Source organism: Pteropus alecto, unplaced genomic scaffold (assembly GCF_000325575.1).
Source record: "Pteropus alecto unplaced genomic scaffold, ASM32557v1 scaffold23, whole genome shotgun sequence".
Classification (NCBI taxonomy): Eukaryota; Metazoa; Chordata; class Mammalia; order Chiroptera; family Pteropodidae; genus Pteropus; species Pteropus alecto.
In genome coordinates this window covers 2126146-2143206 of record NW_006435837.1, presented here as the reverse complement: position 1 = coordinate 2143206, position 17061 = coordinate 2126146, and the positions used below count along the sequence as shown (strand labels likewise).

Sequence of the window (17061 nt, the reverse complement as noted above, 5' to 3'; positions counted from 1 at the left end):
TTATGAAATGATCTCTTCACAGCTTATCCTAATAGGCTTAATTGTGATAAAATATGAAAGTTTCTATAACCAAAACCCAAATGATAAAGAACCCTGCCTTAATTTGTAAACATTTAAAAGCATAATTCAAAAAAAAACCCACACATTATTTCAAGGCAAAATATGGATAGAAATAAAAATGAAAGGTTTTATTTTTTATGTAATCTTCTATTTAAAAATTATACCTACATACACTTCTTGAAGAAACTAGATGACAATTTATAGAATTCTTTTAAATCGGGTCATAAAATAGTAATAGTTATTTATGAACAATAGGTAAAGGAAGTTTTATGTAGTAATTAAAACGTACCTACTACATTCCTCCTGACTGATCATTTTTCTCTTTTCCACCCTCTAGGGTGGCAAAAATAGGGAAATTGTTGCATTACAATTCTGTATTTTTCTTCAGCCTGAAACATTACTCTAAAATATTACTCTGGATGTTGATAAATTATATTAATTAAGAAGCAGAGTTATCTAGGAAATTATGAAAATATGATTCTGATTGATGAAAGATAAGGAAGCAATATATTTTCTTCCACTTCAGTCAGGATATAATCTTTAAACACATCATAGAAGAAATTTTTGTCCTTCATAAAACCTACATTTCTAAAATAGGCTATGACCTTTCTTAGAAATCTACTTTTTAAAAATTTAAATTGACCATTGAAATAGAACACTTACCATTATTCAGATTAAAAAGAAAAACAATATATGAAAATGTCATTACCCCTGCTATATAAATTGATATTAAACTCTGTAGTAGTACCTTATACCATTCTTAGAATTTCCCCCCCTAAAATCCTAAATTCTCCATTACATATGAATAGCCTTATAGATTATAATGATTTCTCATTATTTAAAACTTTTCTACTTATTGGCCTCAAAGTTGCATTATACTTAAATAACATAAAAGCATATAAAATGTTCTAACATTAAGGTCTTTAAATTTTTAATGTGAATCTAATTTCCAAATGAATATATGTAAAACTGTATTAATATCTCCAGATACATTTGACTTGCAATATATGTTTATTATTAAAGATTTTTGATGGTCATTAAAGTTCAGAGTTCGATGTTTGACTCATTAAGCCATAGATGAACAGATCAGACTTTCCCATCACATCATTTTATTTTCTTGCTGCATTATAAGTTGCTTTGTCGTTTCACTCTCTAGTTTTCTATTGATATGTCTTCCCTAAAGATCCTTCTTCAAAGTCTGAGAGTTGGAACCCTGAAGAAGAGGCCCACACTTTCAGCCATTAGGTTTTCTTCTCTATTATATGTGTAGTTAAATTTACCAATTTCTCTCTAGTCTCTTCTACTTCACGTTGAACACCAAAAGGACACTAGTTTCATGTTGATCCATGAACTCTGAGGGAATATCTCTAGAAAATAAATTGATAATTTGGTCCTCTTTTAGATTCTTTTCCATAAGCACAAAATAGAAAATTAAGGTAATGACAGTATGCAGTTAAGAATCAATTTTTATATAAAATGCTGAAATAATTGGAAAACCAGCATTTCTTTTTTGCTACATATGCATTTAGTGTGTGTATTAAAAGGTAGAGAATGAAGACTTATTCAAATGACCTCACATCATTCCTTAATTACAATATTATATTTATAATTATAAATATATAAATCTATACAAATCTAATATAATTATAATTATAATAGATTTTAAGGCACGGTTTCTAGGTCCATACCCAAATGCCAAGAAACATGCCTCATCAAGTCACTAATTATATTTATTCCCCATCGTATATTCAGTTATTCTGAGTATATTTGTAGATTTGCTTTTCCACAATGCTGAAATCAGATAAAAGAACATCAGCATTTATATAAGTGCTTATATGTATTGACATTTTTATAAATTTGTTATTTCTACTGAATTTAGTTTACCCGATATATATTTTCCAAGTTCAACCCCTTATAGATAAACAATACTATAGGAGGAGGTGGGGACATGCTTTCAATTTCTTTGAAAATTGCCTCAGTGGTTGAACTTTTTACAGAGCAAAAGGAAGAGTATGCATTTTAATTAAATACTTCCTAGTGGTAGTAAAACAAGATATTAGGAGTAAGAGCAATGAATAAGTCCTCTCACGCACTATCACCAAATCTCCCTGGAACCCGTTTTGAAGACCTGAAATTGTACCATCACTGAGTTCTTTCTTTATCTTAAGGCATTGGCCTATGTTAAAATATGAAGACAGTGTAAGCATAATGGAAACTATCTGGTCAGAATTTTTATAGAATGTAGATCTTGATACAACCAAAGACGGACAAAACCCGAGGGTACCAGGATCTGGAGATTGAAGGTAGACAACCTCCAGAGGGGGAAAAGTCAAAGAAATAGTGGGATGAGAAGGTCTTGCAGGTGGTCTTGGACTCTTTTGTTACTTTGCCTAAGTCCACATATTTTTCCTAGTGGCTAAGAAAGGATCTCGAATGTGAAACATAAGTGCTTAATGTAGTGACAATCCTTTATGCAGACACAAGCACCATTATATTTTTGCTTCTAGTGTGTGTACAAATACATTGGAGCTAAAATGCCCATTAACTCACCTAAATATAAGTCTCCAGTGTTCAAACCTGAAGAATTGGACAATAGGCCATTTCTTTTTTTATCAGGTAAACCAACAGTCTACTAAAAATTATTTAAAGGGTACAAAAAGAAACTATCTGTGGCATTGATTTAATTTGATATGTTTACTTCATCTTTTTCTTATACCAGGTTTAATTTACCTACTAGCATTTTCAGATAAAATATGGCAAAGTTTGTATAGTGTGTAGGTAGACACTAAAACATGCATCTCAAAAAAAATCAACTTTGTTCTAACATAAGGAATAATTATTTTTTAAACTAATAAGGAAATAATTTATACCTACACAAATAAAATATAACTATATCTACCCTAAGGTAGAAGATTGTTAAGAAATACTCCACATTTTAATGAAAGAAATTCTTTCTAAAAAGTATTTTTAAAAAATAGTAACTTTTATTATATTAATCAACTGTAATGGTGAATTTTGATTTGGAATTTCTTATGAAAATCATGGAATTATAGCCAAATAAACAAAAGCATACAATTCAGCTTCATGCTCACAGAGCAATTTCATTAGTACATTTCATGAAATTTGGCAGCTCTTTTTTTTTTTAAATTCCTGATTTATCAAACATTTTGCAATAAAACTGAAAGATACCTTGGTCAAATACTACAAGCAGGTTTAATCTGGAATTGAATTCTGTTGTCATCTGTACCCATTTATAAATAGTAAAGATGTTTTACCTGAGATAGAATCTTTTATTCTAAGAAAGGAAACCAGAGATTCCCTTATTTGTGAGAGCTGTTTTTAAAAACATGTTCTTAGTAGCATCCTCTACTAATGTCCTGGATTTTGGTAAGCATGGTGATTGCTTATGGTCAAGTTCTTCCAATTCAATGAAAAAATCCCAGGGAACTATGGATAAAACTCAAGGTATATTTTTTGATGTTTGTGGTTTTAAATTTAGTGTGTGTAGGTCACAAGCATGCACGGGCGGTGTCATTTTCTTCTTAAAAGAGATGTATGGGAGAATTAGCTAGACACTGACAAGAATGTTGAATGAAATCACTGGGAAGAAACAATTTTTAAAAACATATAAGAACCCAGCTTTTTTTTTTTTTTTGGTAAGAATGCATCTCAAATGATCACTAAAATCAATGCTGGAGCTTATCATACTAATAGGTTTCATTAAACGCATTTTTATATAAAATAACATCAAGCTGTGTCATTAGACTTATGTTCCTCAACTGTATTCTAATCCAAAAATCTTTATCAATGTGATAGTTTCTTGTGTGGTTTTGTGCTTTTTACTTAAAATTTTATTGCTTAGCATTACCTTCATGCAATTTTTACAGGATACTTAACTTTGAGCGGAAAAAGAAATGGAAAGCCAATAGTCATAGCAGTTGATTTTGTCTATCAACTGGTGTAACAACTGAAGAACACTAATTGATTATGTTACATTTCAAATACATACAGATATGGTTGAAGTCATTCTGTAAAAATCAAAAAGCATAAGCAGTAATATAATTTATCTTAATATCAAAGTTATATTTGGGGTAACTGAAAAAAACAGTAACAAAGCTCACATTTCTGAGAGTTTTGTTTTAAAGGTGTGTTTTGAAGAGGAAGATAACTAATATTAGGTATGACACTAGAGAAGAAAATAAATTTTAACTAAAAATGTAATTGTTCTGACTGGGAGGCAGAAACAATTATGTTTTTCATACTCAAGTTAGTAAATAGCTGCAAGCAATTGTCACATCAAATTTTCGTTCACCAATAGTTTAAGCAAATTAATTAAAGGATCTAAATTACATTTGTGTTTTTCAGCCAAATGCTTTCAGTTAACACTGACTACAAATAATCACCTATAATGCAATTTTTTTAGTTTCTTTATTCTTTAGTTTCCCATTCTTTCTTTAATTAACATTCTAAAAATGATGTTTATTGTAATTCAAAAAAATTGGAAGTCCAGTTTTAATGTTGCAGTATTAACTATGCCAATAAAACTGGACAGCATAAGAATAAATACACTGGTAGTAGTCTCAGCACAATGATGATTCAGTGGAAAAAGCCATTTTGTAGTGTGACATCTTTATTAGTTATATATTGTGTAACTATATGCATATTTTTATGCACACATGTCTATTTTTTACCCTATACAGATATGGTTTCCTAATTAAGACCATGGTTGGAAAAAAATGTTTGTTTTCTTGGTAGTCTGATAGGAAAGGAGAGGTTACATGCTCATAAAAGAAGACTCTTTTGTGTTTATAAATTTGTATTCTAGGAGAAGCTGTGAAAAAAACAAGTGGGAGAATTTTGAATACATGTACTTTCCTTAGGTTCTTTTCAAATAATTTCCTACTAAAGAAAAACTTACCCAGGAAAGAGTATGCTCAATAAATTTCCAAATTAGATCTAACATTTTTATACGGTCAAGAAACTTAAAATATTATATGCAACGTCTTGCCTCCCAAAATCCAGAATACATTTTCTATGGGGCATTTGTTTAGATGACTAAGAAGAGACTTGCTAACATAAAACAATATTCTGGTACTTGTGTGGGGAATTACAATAAAGATGTGTTTGAGCTGAGTAAGGATTTGTGTGAATGTTCTGTGCTAGAATAATGTAGCATTGTGATGCATTTGTGCTTATTCCTAAGAGTAAATAAAATTAATGGCCAGGTTTTATACTTGACGTAATCACTCATATTTCAATGGGTATTTTCCCCTGGAAGGCAAAGCAAGGTCTTTGTGATAATTGCATTAGTGAATTTTAGAGATAACTACATAATCTGTAATGCACTATCTTAATCTTTAACTTTGGGACTCTTTATATCATTGGTTTCATTCAAGATTTTCTATAGTTCTATGAAAGCTGGGTCACTTACCAGACAGAGGGACAACTCATAGTTGCTAAAATGTAAATGGTTTCAAGTAAAACCTCGACGTCAAATGTACTTATTTTAGTATGGAAATTCTTTTCTTATAGTCCTTAAGACGATAGGGGTTTCAGAAGTACACTGATATCTTCCAGATGTGCTCAGTTACCTTATAGATGTTAGAATTGTGGATAGAACGAAAAGTCTTGAGCCATCAGAGGATTTAAAGTGAGATTTCAGTGATCCTTTACAAAAGCTGAAAAGTTTATTTTACAATAATCACAATCTTCCAATGACATTTAAACTGGATGAGTAGGATATTATTACTAAAGTCATCACTCATGATTCAGAGGAAGATTTTTGCCATACTACATTGTGGGATACAAATTGAAAATATTTATGTAGTTGAAACTGAAAATATGAAAAATGTATGCATGCATTTTACCTAGTAGATTTCTGAGCCCTGTTGACAGTAGTAATTATCGTGAATTGACCTAAGGTTATATATTTACATTTCAAGAGATGCATATGATCACTTTATTTAGGACTCGTATATTTTAAGAGATGCATACCAGTGCCCCCAGAAATCTATCATATACTTGTTTTAGGAGAGTAACATAAATGCAAATGCATCTTCCCTGTTGGAACCTCACTGAATCATTGGAGGTTGGACCATTTTGATCTGAAAACTAAATGTTATGACAAGGCCCTTCCAAGAAATAAACCCCTTCGTATAGCATGTAAAATGGATCCATGTCATTCATGATTGCATACCATAATGGATCGAGTCATACTGAAGCTTCATGCTTACTTGAGTCACAAGATGCAGACTTAAAATACCCTTGTACTTTTATTCATAAGTGATAATAGTTCTTAATTCTCTTTTCATACAGTATTACCAATATAAGAGAAAGAATCAAAGTGGTAAAATAAAAAAAATTACCCTTTATTTTTACTTTTTATTCTAAATTGGAAATTCTTAATGATATAGTGGTAACTGCTTTTCTTATACTGTTATGAACAATTATTGAAAATAGATGTTGCCAAGAGAGGATAAACTATCTTTCTGTATTATTATACTTACACATTTAGAATTTTTTCTGAAACTAAAATATATGCCTATTAAATTTTGAATTGAATGCTAAAAGAACACCTTTTTTGATTTGAGGGATGCTTTATTTGTCACTCTGTATTTTCATACACATAAATGGTTATTGGTGATAGGTGTAATTTTAATGCCATTTGTTACAACTAGGAGTGCCCCACTGATAATTTTAGCTAATAGCATCATTTATTCTCTGCTTGATTTAGTGAAATTTTGCCTTTCATTCTTTTAGTCATTTAAGTTTATACTCTTTCAATTCTTGTCCAAAGTTAGAAAATTTTTGAGAGATTATAATTTTAAATTATAACAAATACTTCCTTTGGGGTTAGGTAGCTATTTCCATTTTCCCATGAAGCTTCTACTTTAATATACTTTATTTTTTCTATTGCTTAATGTCGATTTTTTAATGAGATTCTGAAGAATGTTTGCTTTTTAGTTTAGATTAGCTTGACAAAATAGTACAATTAGTAGATAAAAATATGCTGAATATATTTTAATATTTACCATGTGCTTTACTTGACACAGGACATACTAATTAGCCAGATGACAGTTGTATGATAAACCAATTGAAATGTTTTCTATGATTTACCAGTTAATAAAATAACTATCCAGTCGAATTAAACAACAGGATTGACTAATTTCTTTTTTCCTCTGAAAGAACAAGTTGTTTTTTTCAACCAGTTCAATAAATTGAACCAGCTGGTACAATCAAACCTGTTATCTATTTAAACATATTTAAGAGTTTTTCTTCTTTGTATTTGCTAATTTAGCTAATCACGTTAACTGGTGACATTAATAGCAACTCCTTGCTGAAAATAGAAATCTGGAAAAAATAGCAATTTGAAGGAACTTGATAAGGCTAATATCTAAATTTCCTGGAAGGGGAAAGGCATATATAGACAATCTTCATAATAGTTCAGGCAGAATAAATTATTCTGTTGATCCTAACCTTTGCATGCCAGGGGCATTTAAAATATTCTTGTAACCACTGACTACTACTTCTTTTTTCCTTCTTTCCTTCCTTCCTCTTTGGGAAGATCAAGGATAGGTACTAACCAAGAAAAATTATCTTTAGTTCTATAGGTAAAATGAAAGGAAAGAAGTCTTCAAAATAGAAATAGTGACCTTAGAAGAGAAGAAAGAGAATAAAATTTTAAGTTGGATTTTTTAAGTGCTTATGCTTTTAGAAATTGTTTTTAAGTTCACCTGTGGTATTAGAATACTTTAAAATAAGAGATATTGGAGCATTTAAAAAGCATACCAAATATAAATTTTTCTCTCACAGTGCATCTTTTGGCAAGTTTTGGAAAGTAATGTACTGTGTAATGAATGTTTTCTTTACATTTCTATAATGATGAAATTTTGGTCAGACTCATTATTTGATGTCATCTATATTTAATACCAAGGTGTTGTGACAGAGAGGAAAACAATTATAAAGTTACATCACAATGATTATATCTATACTATCTCTTAATACTTGATCTAAAGACTATCATTCAAAAATCTATTGTACACACATATAATACATCCCTAGAAAAAATATAGTTCTTCATTTCCTCAAGCTTCATGGTATTCCCTATTACCTACATAATCTCAGAATTTCCCATTGCCATGATTTTTGTTTCTAAAAGACATGCATAGTTTCACTGGACAGTATTCCAAAATCAGCATAGTTAAACATAGTAGTCTTTACTACATACTTTCATGATACATCAAAATTCCTCAACATGTAATGTTTCTGACTTTTTTATGTCATATGAGATAGAATATCATATGAGATAGACTATTACAGAGTCCCCAAATAAATTATCAATTATCTTTCCCTTCTCTCTTTAATTTCTATTCCACGTAGATTAAAACTTAACCGTCATTTTGACGCGATGTATGTTTTCAAGCTATTAAGGTGAGCTGTATAACAAGGAAGGTCTCAAAACTGTGAACTGAGTCATAAACTATGTAGCCTACCCTAGTGACCTACATTGTACATTGTATTTATGCTTGGCTTTTTGAACATTTTTTATTTGTACAAAAGTATTGTCACAATATAAAATAGTTGTAATATGCCATTTTTTAAGTGTCCAGCAATATGTGTTAAAGAAATAGAACTGTGGGTCCATTTAGATATGCTCAAAGTGTTTTCATACTGGCTAAAATGGCAACATCTTGTCATGTGAAGATACAGTTCATTTTGTGATCGTTATTTTTGTGTTTGCAGTTGCACTAAAATTCTTATTTTTAATATGTTATTGTATATGTAGTAGCTAATCAGTAAAATTTGTAAGATAAACCTGAAAATTTGTGAATTTTAGTTTCACTTTAGGATAATTTCTTGAACCGCAAGATCATTTCCAATTACTGTGAAGCTTAGAATTGAGAGTGCTCTTAATGCATCCTAATGTATTGCTTAATTTAATATCAATTTTTAAAAAAAACATATTTAATACTTAAATACAGGCATGAAAATGAGGTCTATAGATATGGAACTAAAAATTATTTTAAACAATGATAAATGTGTGTGTCTATGAAAGGTGAAATGATTGTGTCACAGTAATCACCATGCCTTTGAAGATGTACAATAAAATGACTTTGGAAGATAGTTAGTTGTTTATATTTATGGGAAAAGTACATTTTCCTAGAAAATACTCTCTCATATTGGCCTTTCAAACTCCATTTGTGTAACCTTTTCTAAGAATCTGTGATATTCTGCTTAGGAGTATGGTGTATCTTTTTTTGGGAAAAGGTCTGAAATATCTTTGTTGTATATCATTCAGGATGTGAGTGAGCTAACTCTTTTGAAAGTTACTCTTTATTTATCTTTCTTTCAAATATGGGATTCTAACAAAGCAAATTTAATTAAATAAGTTTCTTATTGTGAGATAAATCTTCCTATTATAAAATACTGCATGGTACTAGAAATAGCTTTTACATGGTTATACCATAGAATAAAGTGAGTGGGAACTAAGTGGAAACCTCTAATGTTACATTATTTATTTTCGGAGATCCAAATGAATATCCACGTGCTAAATAACATACTTCTTGATTTCAGCCAAGTTCAAAAACTTGCAGAAATAGATCATTTTAAAATGATAACTATGTGTCGTTGTTGTTTTGTGTGTTGTTTGTGTGCGTATGTATTTTCTTTTTCATTTTAACCAGCCTCTTATACCTAGAAGTCCCACAAGCAGCGTTGCCACGCCTTCCAGCACCATCAGTACACCCACCAAAAGAGACAGCTCTGCCCTCCAGGATCTCTACATTCCCCCTCCTCCTGCAGAACCATATATTCCCAGGTATAAAACTAACTATCATATTGTTCCAGGCAGCTTCTATACAAAGACTAACCTACTGCATGTAAACTGTAAACTAAATTCTCAAGGAACACCTTGAATAGTTTCTCAGTTGGGGTTCCTGAACACATTCTGGAAAATCATTGCTTTATAGAGAATGCACTTTGGTTTGTAACAATAACTACTATGTATGAAATACTATACGCAAATAACTTATAAACATCTCATATAATAGGAAAGAATAATAAAGTAATATTAAATAACAATTAGAATTATTTTAATAAGTGAGAAATAGGTGAAGTTCTTTGGCTAAGAAGCTCCTAGAAATCTCAGGTTCCTTTGAAGCATTTTATACTTATTTTTCTAAAAGAGAAAGTTATAGATAATTTATATGCCTTCTTAAATATATTTAATGAGAGAGTTTTTGGTTTTTTGGATGATGATGAGGGAGAGTGTTTTTTCCCCTAAACTTCTGTATCTACAATTCTACTTGATTTACTTCACTAATGTTTCTTTCAGAAAGTAGAGAGGGTTTGCAAGAGAATGGGTTGCCTTTGAAGTCCATTTTCTAGATTTCTTGAGACTATCTCCATTTCATTTCCAGATTCCTATTCGAAAATTTCTGGCAGGTGTGGAAGAATAGAACTTAATATCATAATGCATTCTGTCCAAAAGCATTCTGATATCCAGCCTTCTGAAATACAAAACAATTATGGAAAAGGGCCAGCACTAAATGGGGATAGTTAATATACCATGACAAAGAATTTGATTCAGTTTTTAAATTAGTCGTACAGTCATTCAAAACAATAATTTAAGGTGTCTTGTTTTCAAGCTTAGTATTAAATTTCTTCAGTTTGTAAAAGAACTGAAATTCCTTGTTTTTAATTAATTTTCATTATTCTTTAGTACACCTAATATTTCATTCTATTAGATATGATGGTACTGACATTTTAAAATTAAATGCTACATGACAACATGCCATGTCTGCAAATACCGTATTGTCTTCTAGTAATAAAACTATAGTCAGTTCTATAAACATTTTAAGTCATATTTTTGAGAATTAAATGTAGATGTGGGAAAGTGGTTTATAAGAAGATATAATTTACTAAATTGGCATTACACAAATATTTCTAATATATACTTTTCAGTCTTATGTTAAATTTATAATCAGATGTACAAATCCATCCAATATCCTGGTCAAACACAAGTTGCATTTTAATCCTATTAAGATAGCATCAGACTTTCCAAATATGATTGCACGAGGAGCAATAAAGCATGTGTGCTTCAAATAGGAAGTGATTATTTTTTTGGTTTGTTTTCAGTTTAATTGGAAAGATTTTTATTTTAGTGCAAATGATTAAGAGGCCTTAATCTTCAGAGGGCTACATGTACAGATAAACATTAGAAGATTATTTTTATCAAATCTCTGCTGTGTTTTAATGTTCTTTCCTTTTCTCTTGGGTAGGGAGGAACTTGTTAAAATGGAAGTGCTTTCTAGGCAGAAAATATTTAAAACACATTTCAGAAGACAAAAGAATAAAATGATCCAGTTCTGTCCTCTGAGAGTGGTACAAATATAGTTAAGGCAATATATTGAAATCAATAAAAAGTTTGAACATGCTATTGAAAAATACTAGAGAATGTAAGAGGTTGAAGTATCAATATAATGATACTTGTTTTGTCAGTATTGTTCGAAAGCTCCATATTTTTCAGTAAAATTCATAATCGATGTATATTATCTCACTTAAAATGATTCTTAGTTTATTGTTTAATTTAACAGACTATTCTAAATATATTTGAGTCAACTTATTGTTACCCAGTCACACAGTCATCTGAGATAGCACAGTTAGAACAATCCATGCTTCTTTGTACCACCACCTTGTATAAATTATCTGCATTTTTTGGTTTGGCTTGAAGTAATATTCATAAAAGTTTTTGCAGTTGTCATTCTTTTCATAGATATACCCTTGGCACTTTTCTCCGTTTTCTCATTTTGATTATGAATGTGGTTCACCTAATTTAATTCATCCGAACATATCTTTTTTCCTATGTTAAAAAAAATTTTTATTTATATAGGATAGGCATATTGGTGTTAATTTGAATTATAAATAATAGAAACTTCCTCATCTTAAAACAAAAAAAAAGATTAAAATAGTAGGGCTAGTTATCAAATTAGGTAGATTTTTCTTTCATGTGATTACAATTCTTTGAACACATTCATTTCAGATAAAACAATGTAGCTGCAAAAGTGCCTTTGCTTTATAAGAGAAAACACTTATGTATGTGAAGTGAGTGATATTTGGTCAGTTTTTATTATGTATCTTATAACTTCATACAGTTTCATTTTCATAGTCTATAGTGCAGTTTTATATTAACCAAATTTCTTTTCCTGTGGTGAAAATCAAAAATTTGTAGGTCTTTGCACAACTATGAAGTTTAAGCACTAATTTCTCATTAATTTTACTGTCATTAAATATAAAGAGTCCACTGAAGTAGTACCCTAACTTTTCATTTGTCCCCTTAAATCCCTTTTAGAGCAAAAGTATAGATTTATTATATACATATATAGATATATAACATTAAGAAAAGTTTTTTTTTAATCTTTACAGCAGAATGAATTAATACATTGAGTTATTCAGGGTCTCATGGTGTGAATACATACACATTCAGGCACACACTTATATACACAATACATGTACCAATTTATTTCACTGCATTTTTTTGGTTTTATTTTTCTTATTTAACTTTAATTGAGTGAATTATATATAGATGTGTTTGATAAATCTTCCTTGTGGGTTTAAGGCCCCTCTTTCAGATTATAGAGTAAGCAATACCAGCCCTTCCAATTTTCTGTGACAGGGTGTGCCCATATAAATAGAGCATGGTGAATTAACTAGGGCCGAATCACCCTCTTATCTCAGCTGCATTAACATTTATGTCACAGGCCTGATAGAAGATTCTGTTCATTCATAACCTTACTCCAGTGCCATGAGTTGGTGTGAGCTGTTTCCAAGCTAATTGCAATGTCAATTTCTTTTTGACAGAGGACTAACAGTAACAAAAAGTACCAGGTAATTTGTTCAGGAAAAGTTTTAGCTAGCTGAAAATAAAATTCTGCCTGGATTTTATATTTATTTTCTTTATGTTGCCTAAGAAGTAGCTATATAGTTATGATTTAGTAATAAGCAATATTTTATTTAAAAAAAAAGAGTGAATGACAATGTAAATGGAAACCTAACCTTATGATGAGTTAAGTACATAAGAAAGCTTGCTGATTCAGTCAGTCTTGAGAATATTATTTACTACTTTCTGCATATTTCAAATACTAGGAATATAGTTCTCTTCATTTGGACAAACCTAATCTAGACATTTGCATATAGAAGTAAAGTATTTTTGCTGAACTGAAACTCATATTTTGGTATTGACATTAGATTTATAAGCTCATCACCATCTTATAAGATGCTATGTATCAATTAAAATTTTCTTTTTTATGTTTCTTGTTATAATTCAATTTATTCTGTTGATTTAAGATTTTAAGTCTTGGCACTTGACATAAAATTAAATTTTTATCTGGCTTAATAGCAGATAAAATGACACTCTGTAGGATAAAACTGGAAACAATTAATTACTAAGAAGAAATAAAATTAATGATTCATAGGGGAAGAAACACTGCATTTACATCATAGTCCTATTCCAAAAGGCAAGCTTTTTTAACAAAAATTTCATAGCTAGTTAGTGAAACATGTAAAACATATAAGATTCAATATAACTAATCCTAAATGGAATCTTTCTACCAAAATACCACTCATTATGAGCCAAATCACCTGGACTGTGTGAGTAATACTATGTGTAAGTTTTAGAGATTCCATGAATTATTAGAGACCTTTCTCTTGAGAATCCTACAGAAGAAAATATCAACTTGCCATCATCTTAAATCCCATTCTTAAACTCCATATTTTATCAGGTTTCTCCACTCCCTCCAATAGAAATGTTGCTGATGTGTAATGAAATTTTGATATATCCATTTAGAATTAGTTCTGTGAATATATATTTTTACTATTAAATGAGATAGAATTTAAATACTGGAGTTATTCTTTTCATTAAGGTTTATCTTAAATTAATAACAGCTGTTTGACATTCTTACAGTACCAGTTTATATGGTGCTAATTTGGTTCTCAAGGCCACAGTACCCTTACAGAGGTGTTAGTTCTTAAACATACCTTTGTTTTAAGCAGCACAATACTATGATGAATCAATTAGGTAAACTGGCAAATTAAAGGTATATTGTTAACATTTACCTCCTGTCTTGAGCACTAAAAGCATTTCCTTTATATGGCATGGTGCAATGAAAATGGACTAGAGCAGGAGTCAAAAGATCCATGACCTATGTCTACTGTATTCTTTATTAGCTGTGTGACCTTTTAGCAACTCATTTAACCTCTCTGAGCCTCAGAATTTTTTTTTTCCTACAAAATAGTAATAGTTAAAAATTGTCCTATAAACCTCAAAGAAAGTTTGGAAAGATCAGAAGACATACTATATGGGAAGGATATTAGTACTATTTTAGACCCTCTCTGCCACTTTACCACCCTAGCACTTTCCTACATCCTTCTCCTTTACCTTTTCTTTAGGGATGAAAAAGGAAATCTTCCTTGTGAAGACTTAAGAGGACATATGGTGGGCAAGCCAGTGCATAAGGGATCTGAATCACCAAATTCATTTCTGGATCAGGAATATCGAAAGAGGTTTAATATTGTCGAGGAAGATACTGTCTTGTATTGCTATGAATATGAAAAAGGAAGATCAAGTAATCAAGGGAGACGAGAAAGCACCCCGACTTACGGTAAGTGTTCTTTTCTTACATTGACATAAGAACAAATGTCTGGCATAGGAATCTCAATTTCTTTTCATAGGTTTTTGAATTATGAAAATTACTTGATAGCTTTTGTATCTTTGTCTATCATGTGCTTCTAAGTGGAATCTCAACAATGTGAGGTATGACATTAAAAATTATTCTAAATTTTCCAAAGGTAAGCAAGAACAGTAGCTAGTATTTTACCTCATTAATAATTTATGGAAATTTTTGAATCACATGTAATTTTTGTGTCAGTTGTTGTCCATTTAGAATAATTCAAGTTTTTTTTCTTTTTAAAAATGAAAACTTAAAAAATAAATAATAAAAATAAAAATGAAAACTTACTGATAACATGACTAAAATAAAATTATCTCCTTATTCCTCAGGAATTTTTTAAAAATCTTTAAGATAAACTTTTCTGGGGAAAATTTCAACTACAGTTTTGTATTTTTTAATAAGCTGCAAAATTTGAGTGGAAGTGGATTTTAAATAGGAAGGACATACTGTATTTAAAACAAAGATGGGCCCGGAGTTACCATGTCCCTAGGATATTCTATCTTTGACTCTTGTTTTTCCATGCATGACCAAGCAAGTAACCCATTCACAAACACTTAAAATTGATAGAGTGTGTCTAAAAGAGTGGCAAATAAAGTTGCCTAAAGTTAAAGTAGTTAAACCTATGGTCCTATTGCAAGAATGAATGGATTGAATTGGAAATCTGTGCTCTTCTCTTTCCAGTTTTCAAACTAATCATTTTTTGTGAGGACCTTAGGGAAGTAGACGGTCTTTGCTCATTAGCCCAGATGTGATCAGTGGGAGCTGAGCAGAAGGAAAAATTGTTTTTAACATTCTCTTTCTACCTGTCCCCCTTACTTAACCGCCATGGCCATATGCCTCCCTGCTGTGTTCCCAAAAAGATTGGTTAACATGTACCTTAATTAATATACATGCCTTATTTCCTTATAGCTCTTTGGTAATAATTATGTATGAGAAGTTTTGCTCAAAATGATCCTAAAGAATAGGAACCATACTTACTTTACTTTGTGTTATTCTCTGTATGCACACTTTTCTATCATAAGAATAAGCAATGATGTTTTTTAGCATAGCTTCTTAATTTTACTACTCTGATGGCACTTATTTTGAACTGTCATAATGTGAATGTATTTACCTTTGCTTTTCTCCCCTATTATATTGTAAACCTCTACAGTCTCGAAGCCTGCCACCTTTGTTATCCCTACCCTTGCCCCATCACATAAGATTTTTATTTTTATTCATTCATTCTACAAGCACTTATTAACTACCTGGCTATTTTCCACTTATGTTGAAGTAGATACGAATAATAATTTAAGGGGAAATTATAGTCACCAGATGAAGCTGATTACCAATAGCTTTATAAAAATATGTTTACTAGGTTCTTGAAAGGCTATGAATTGTTAGTCCCTTCAGACTACAGTTTAAAGCACCTAGTTCCATCATGTTCCATAAATCATACTTCTCCCAATAAAATAGACTACTGTTCAAATTTTAGAAAATAGGGATATTCTATAGATATTTCATATATTTTTGTTAACAACTTAGGAGAAAAGAAATGTATGTAGGCTTAAAAGAGGAATAAGAAAGTAAAAAATAGTTTTTTTACTTTTGATCCTGAAAGTTTTTTAAAAAACTTTTGAACCAGAAATATAATCTGAACCTTCGATGGACATACTTATAGATACTTCAGTGAAGATGCCTTGGTACAACCCAAAGGTCGTTCCAGATAACCAGCAGTTCAGTGTATTTACCTTTTTAAAAATCAGATCTTAAGTAATAAAATCTACCTGTCACACACAATAATCTGTGGCCATAATTTTCCTAAAGATTAGCTCATCCGTTAACTCATTCAGCTGATATTTGTTGTGCACACAAAATCAGCCAGACACTGGGGATGCAAAGGTGAATAAAACGTAAATTCTCCCTGGAAGGCAGTCATAACCCAGAGGGAAGAAACAAATAGAAATGCACTGCAGTCATGTTAGGTGAGTAGGAATATATGAATGAAGTACTGCAGGAGCCCAGGAGCTGAAGCCCTGGAATCGGCCTGGGAAAGCACATAAATAGAAGTGACATTTATTCTGAGTTTTAAATGGTGAATAGTTATCATCTGGGATTTCTAAATGCTAGTTATTCCCACCAAATACCTGGCACCTTCTCAAACCTAGGTCTGCTATCTGAGGGTTTGTATAAATCGCTTAGCCCAGACCTTAAAGGCCCCAATATAAATTACTTCAAATCTTCATAACCAGTAATTGATGACAACTCCTTTACCCTATAAAGTGGTCCCATTATATTG

General features: G+C 30.8%; 1 protein-coding gene across 6 annotated transcripts in view; it reads left to right on the top strand.

Annotated features, from left to right (window-relative positions):
- Positions 1 to 17061, top strand: part of CNKSR2 (connector enhancer of kinase suppressor of Ras 2) — a 265996-nt gene that overhangs the window by 151119 nt on the left and 97816 nt on the right. For all 6 annotated transcript variants that reach the window (XM_006911616.2, XM_006911617.2, XM_025046618.1 and 3 more), the window contains 2 exons: positions 9744 to 9877; positions 14506 to 14717. In XM_006911616.2, the coding sequence (XP_006911678.1) occupies positions 9744 to 9877; positions 14506 to 14717 (346 nt within the window). The remainder of the gene's footprint in view (positions 1 to 9743; positions 9878 to 14505; positions 14718 to 17061) is intronic.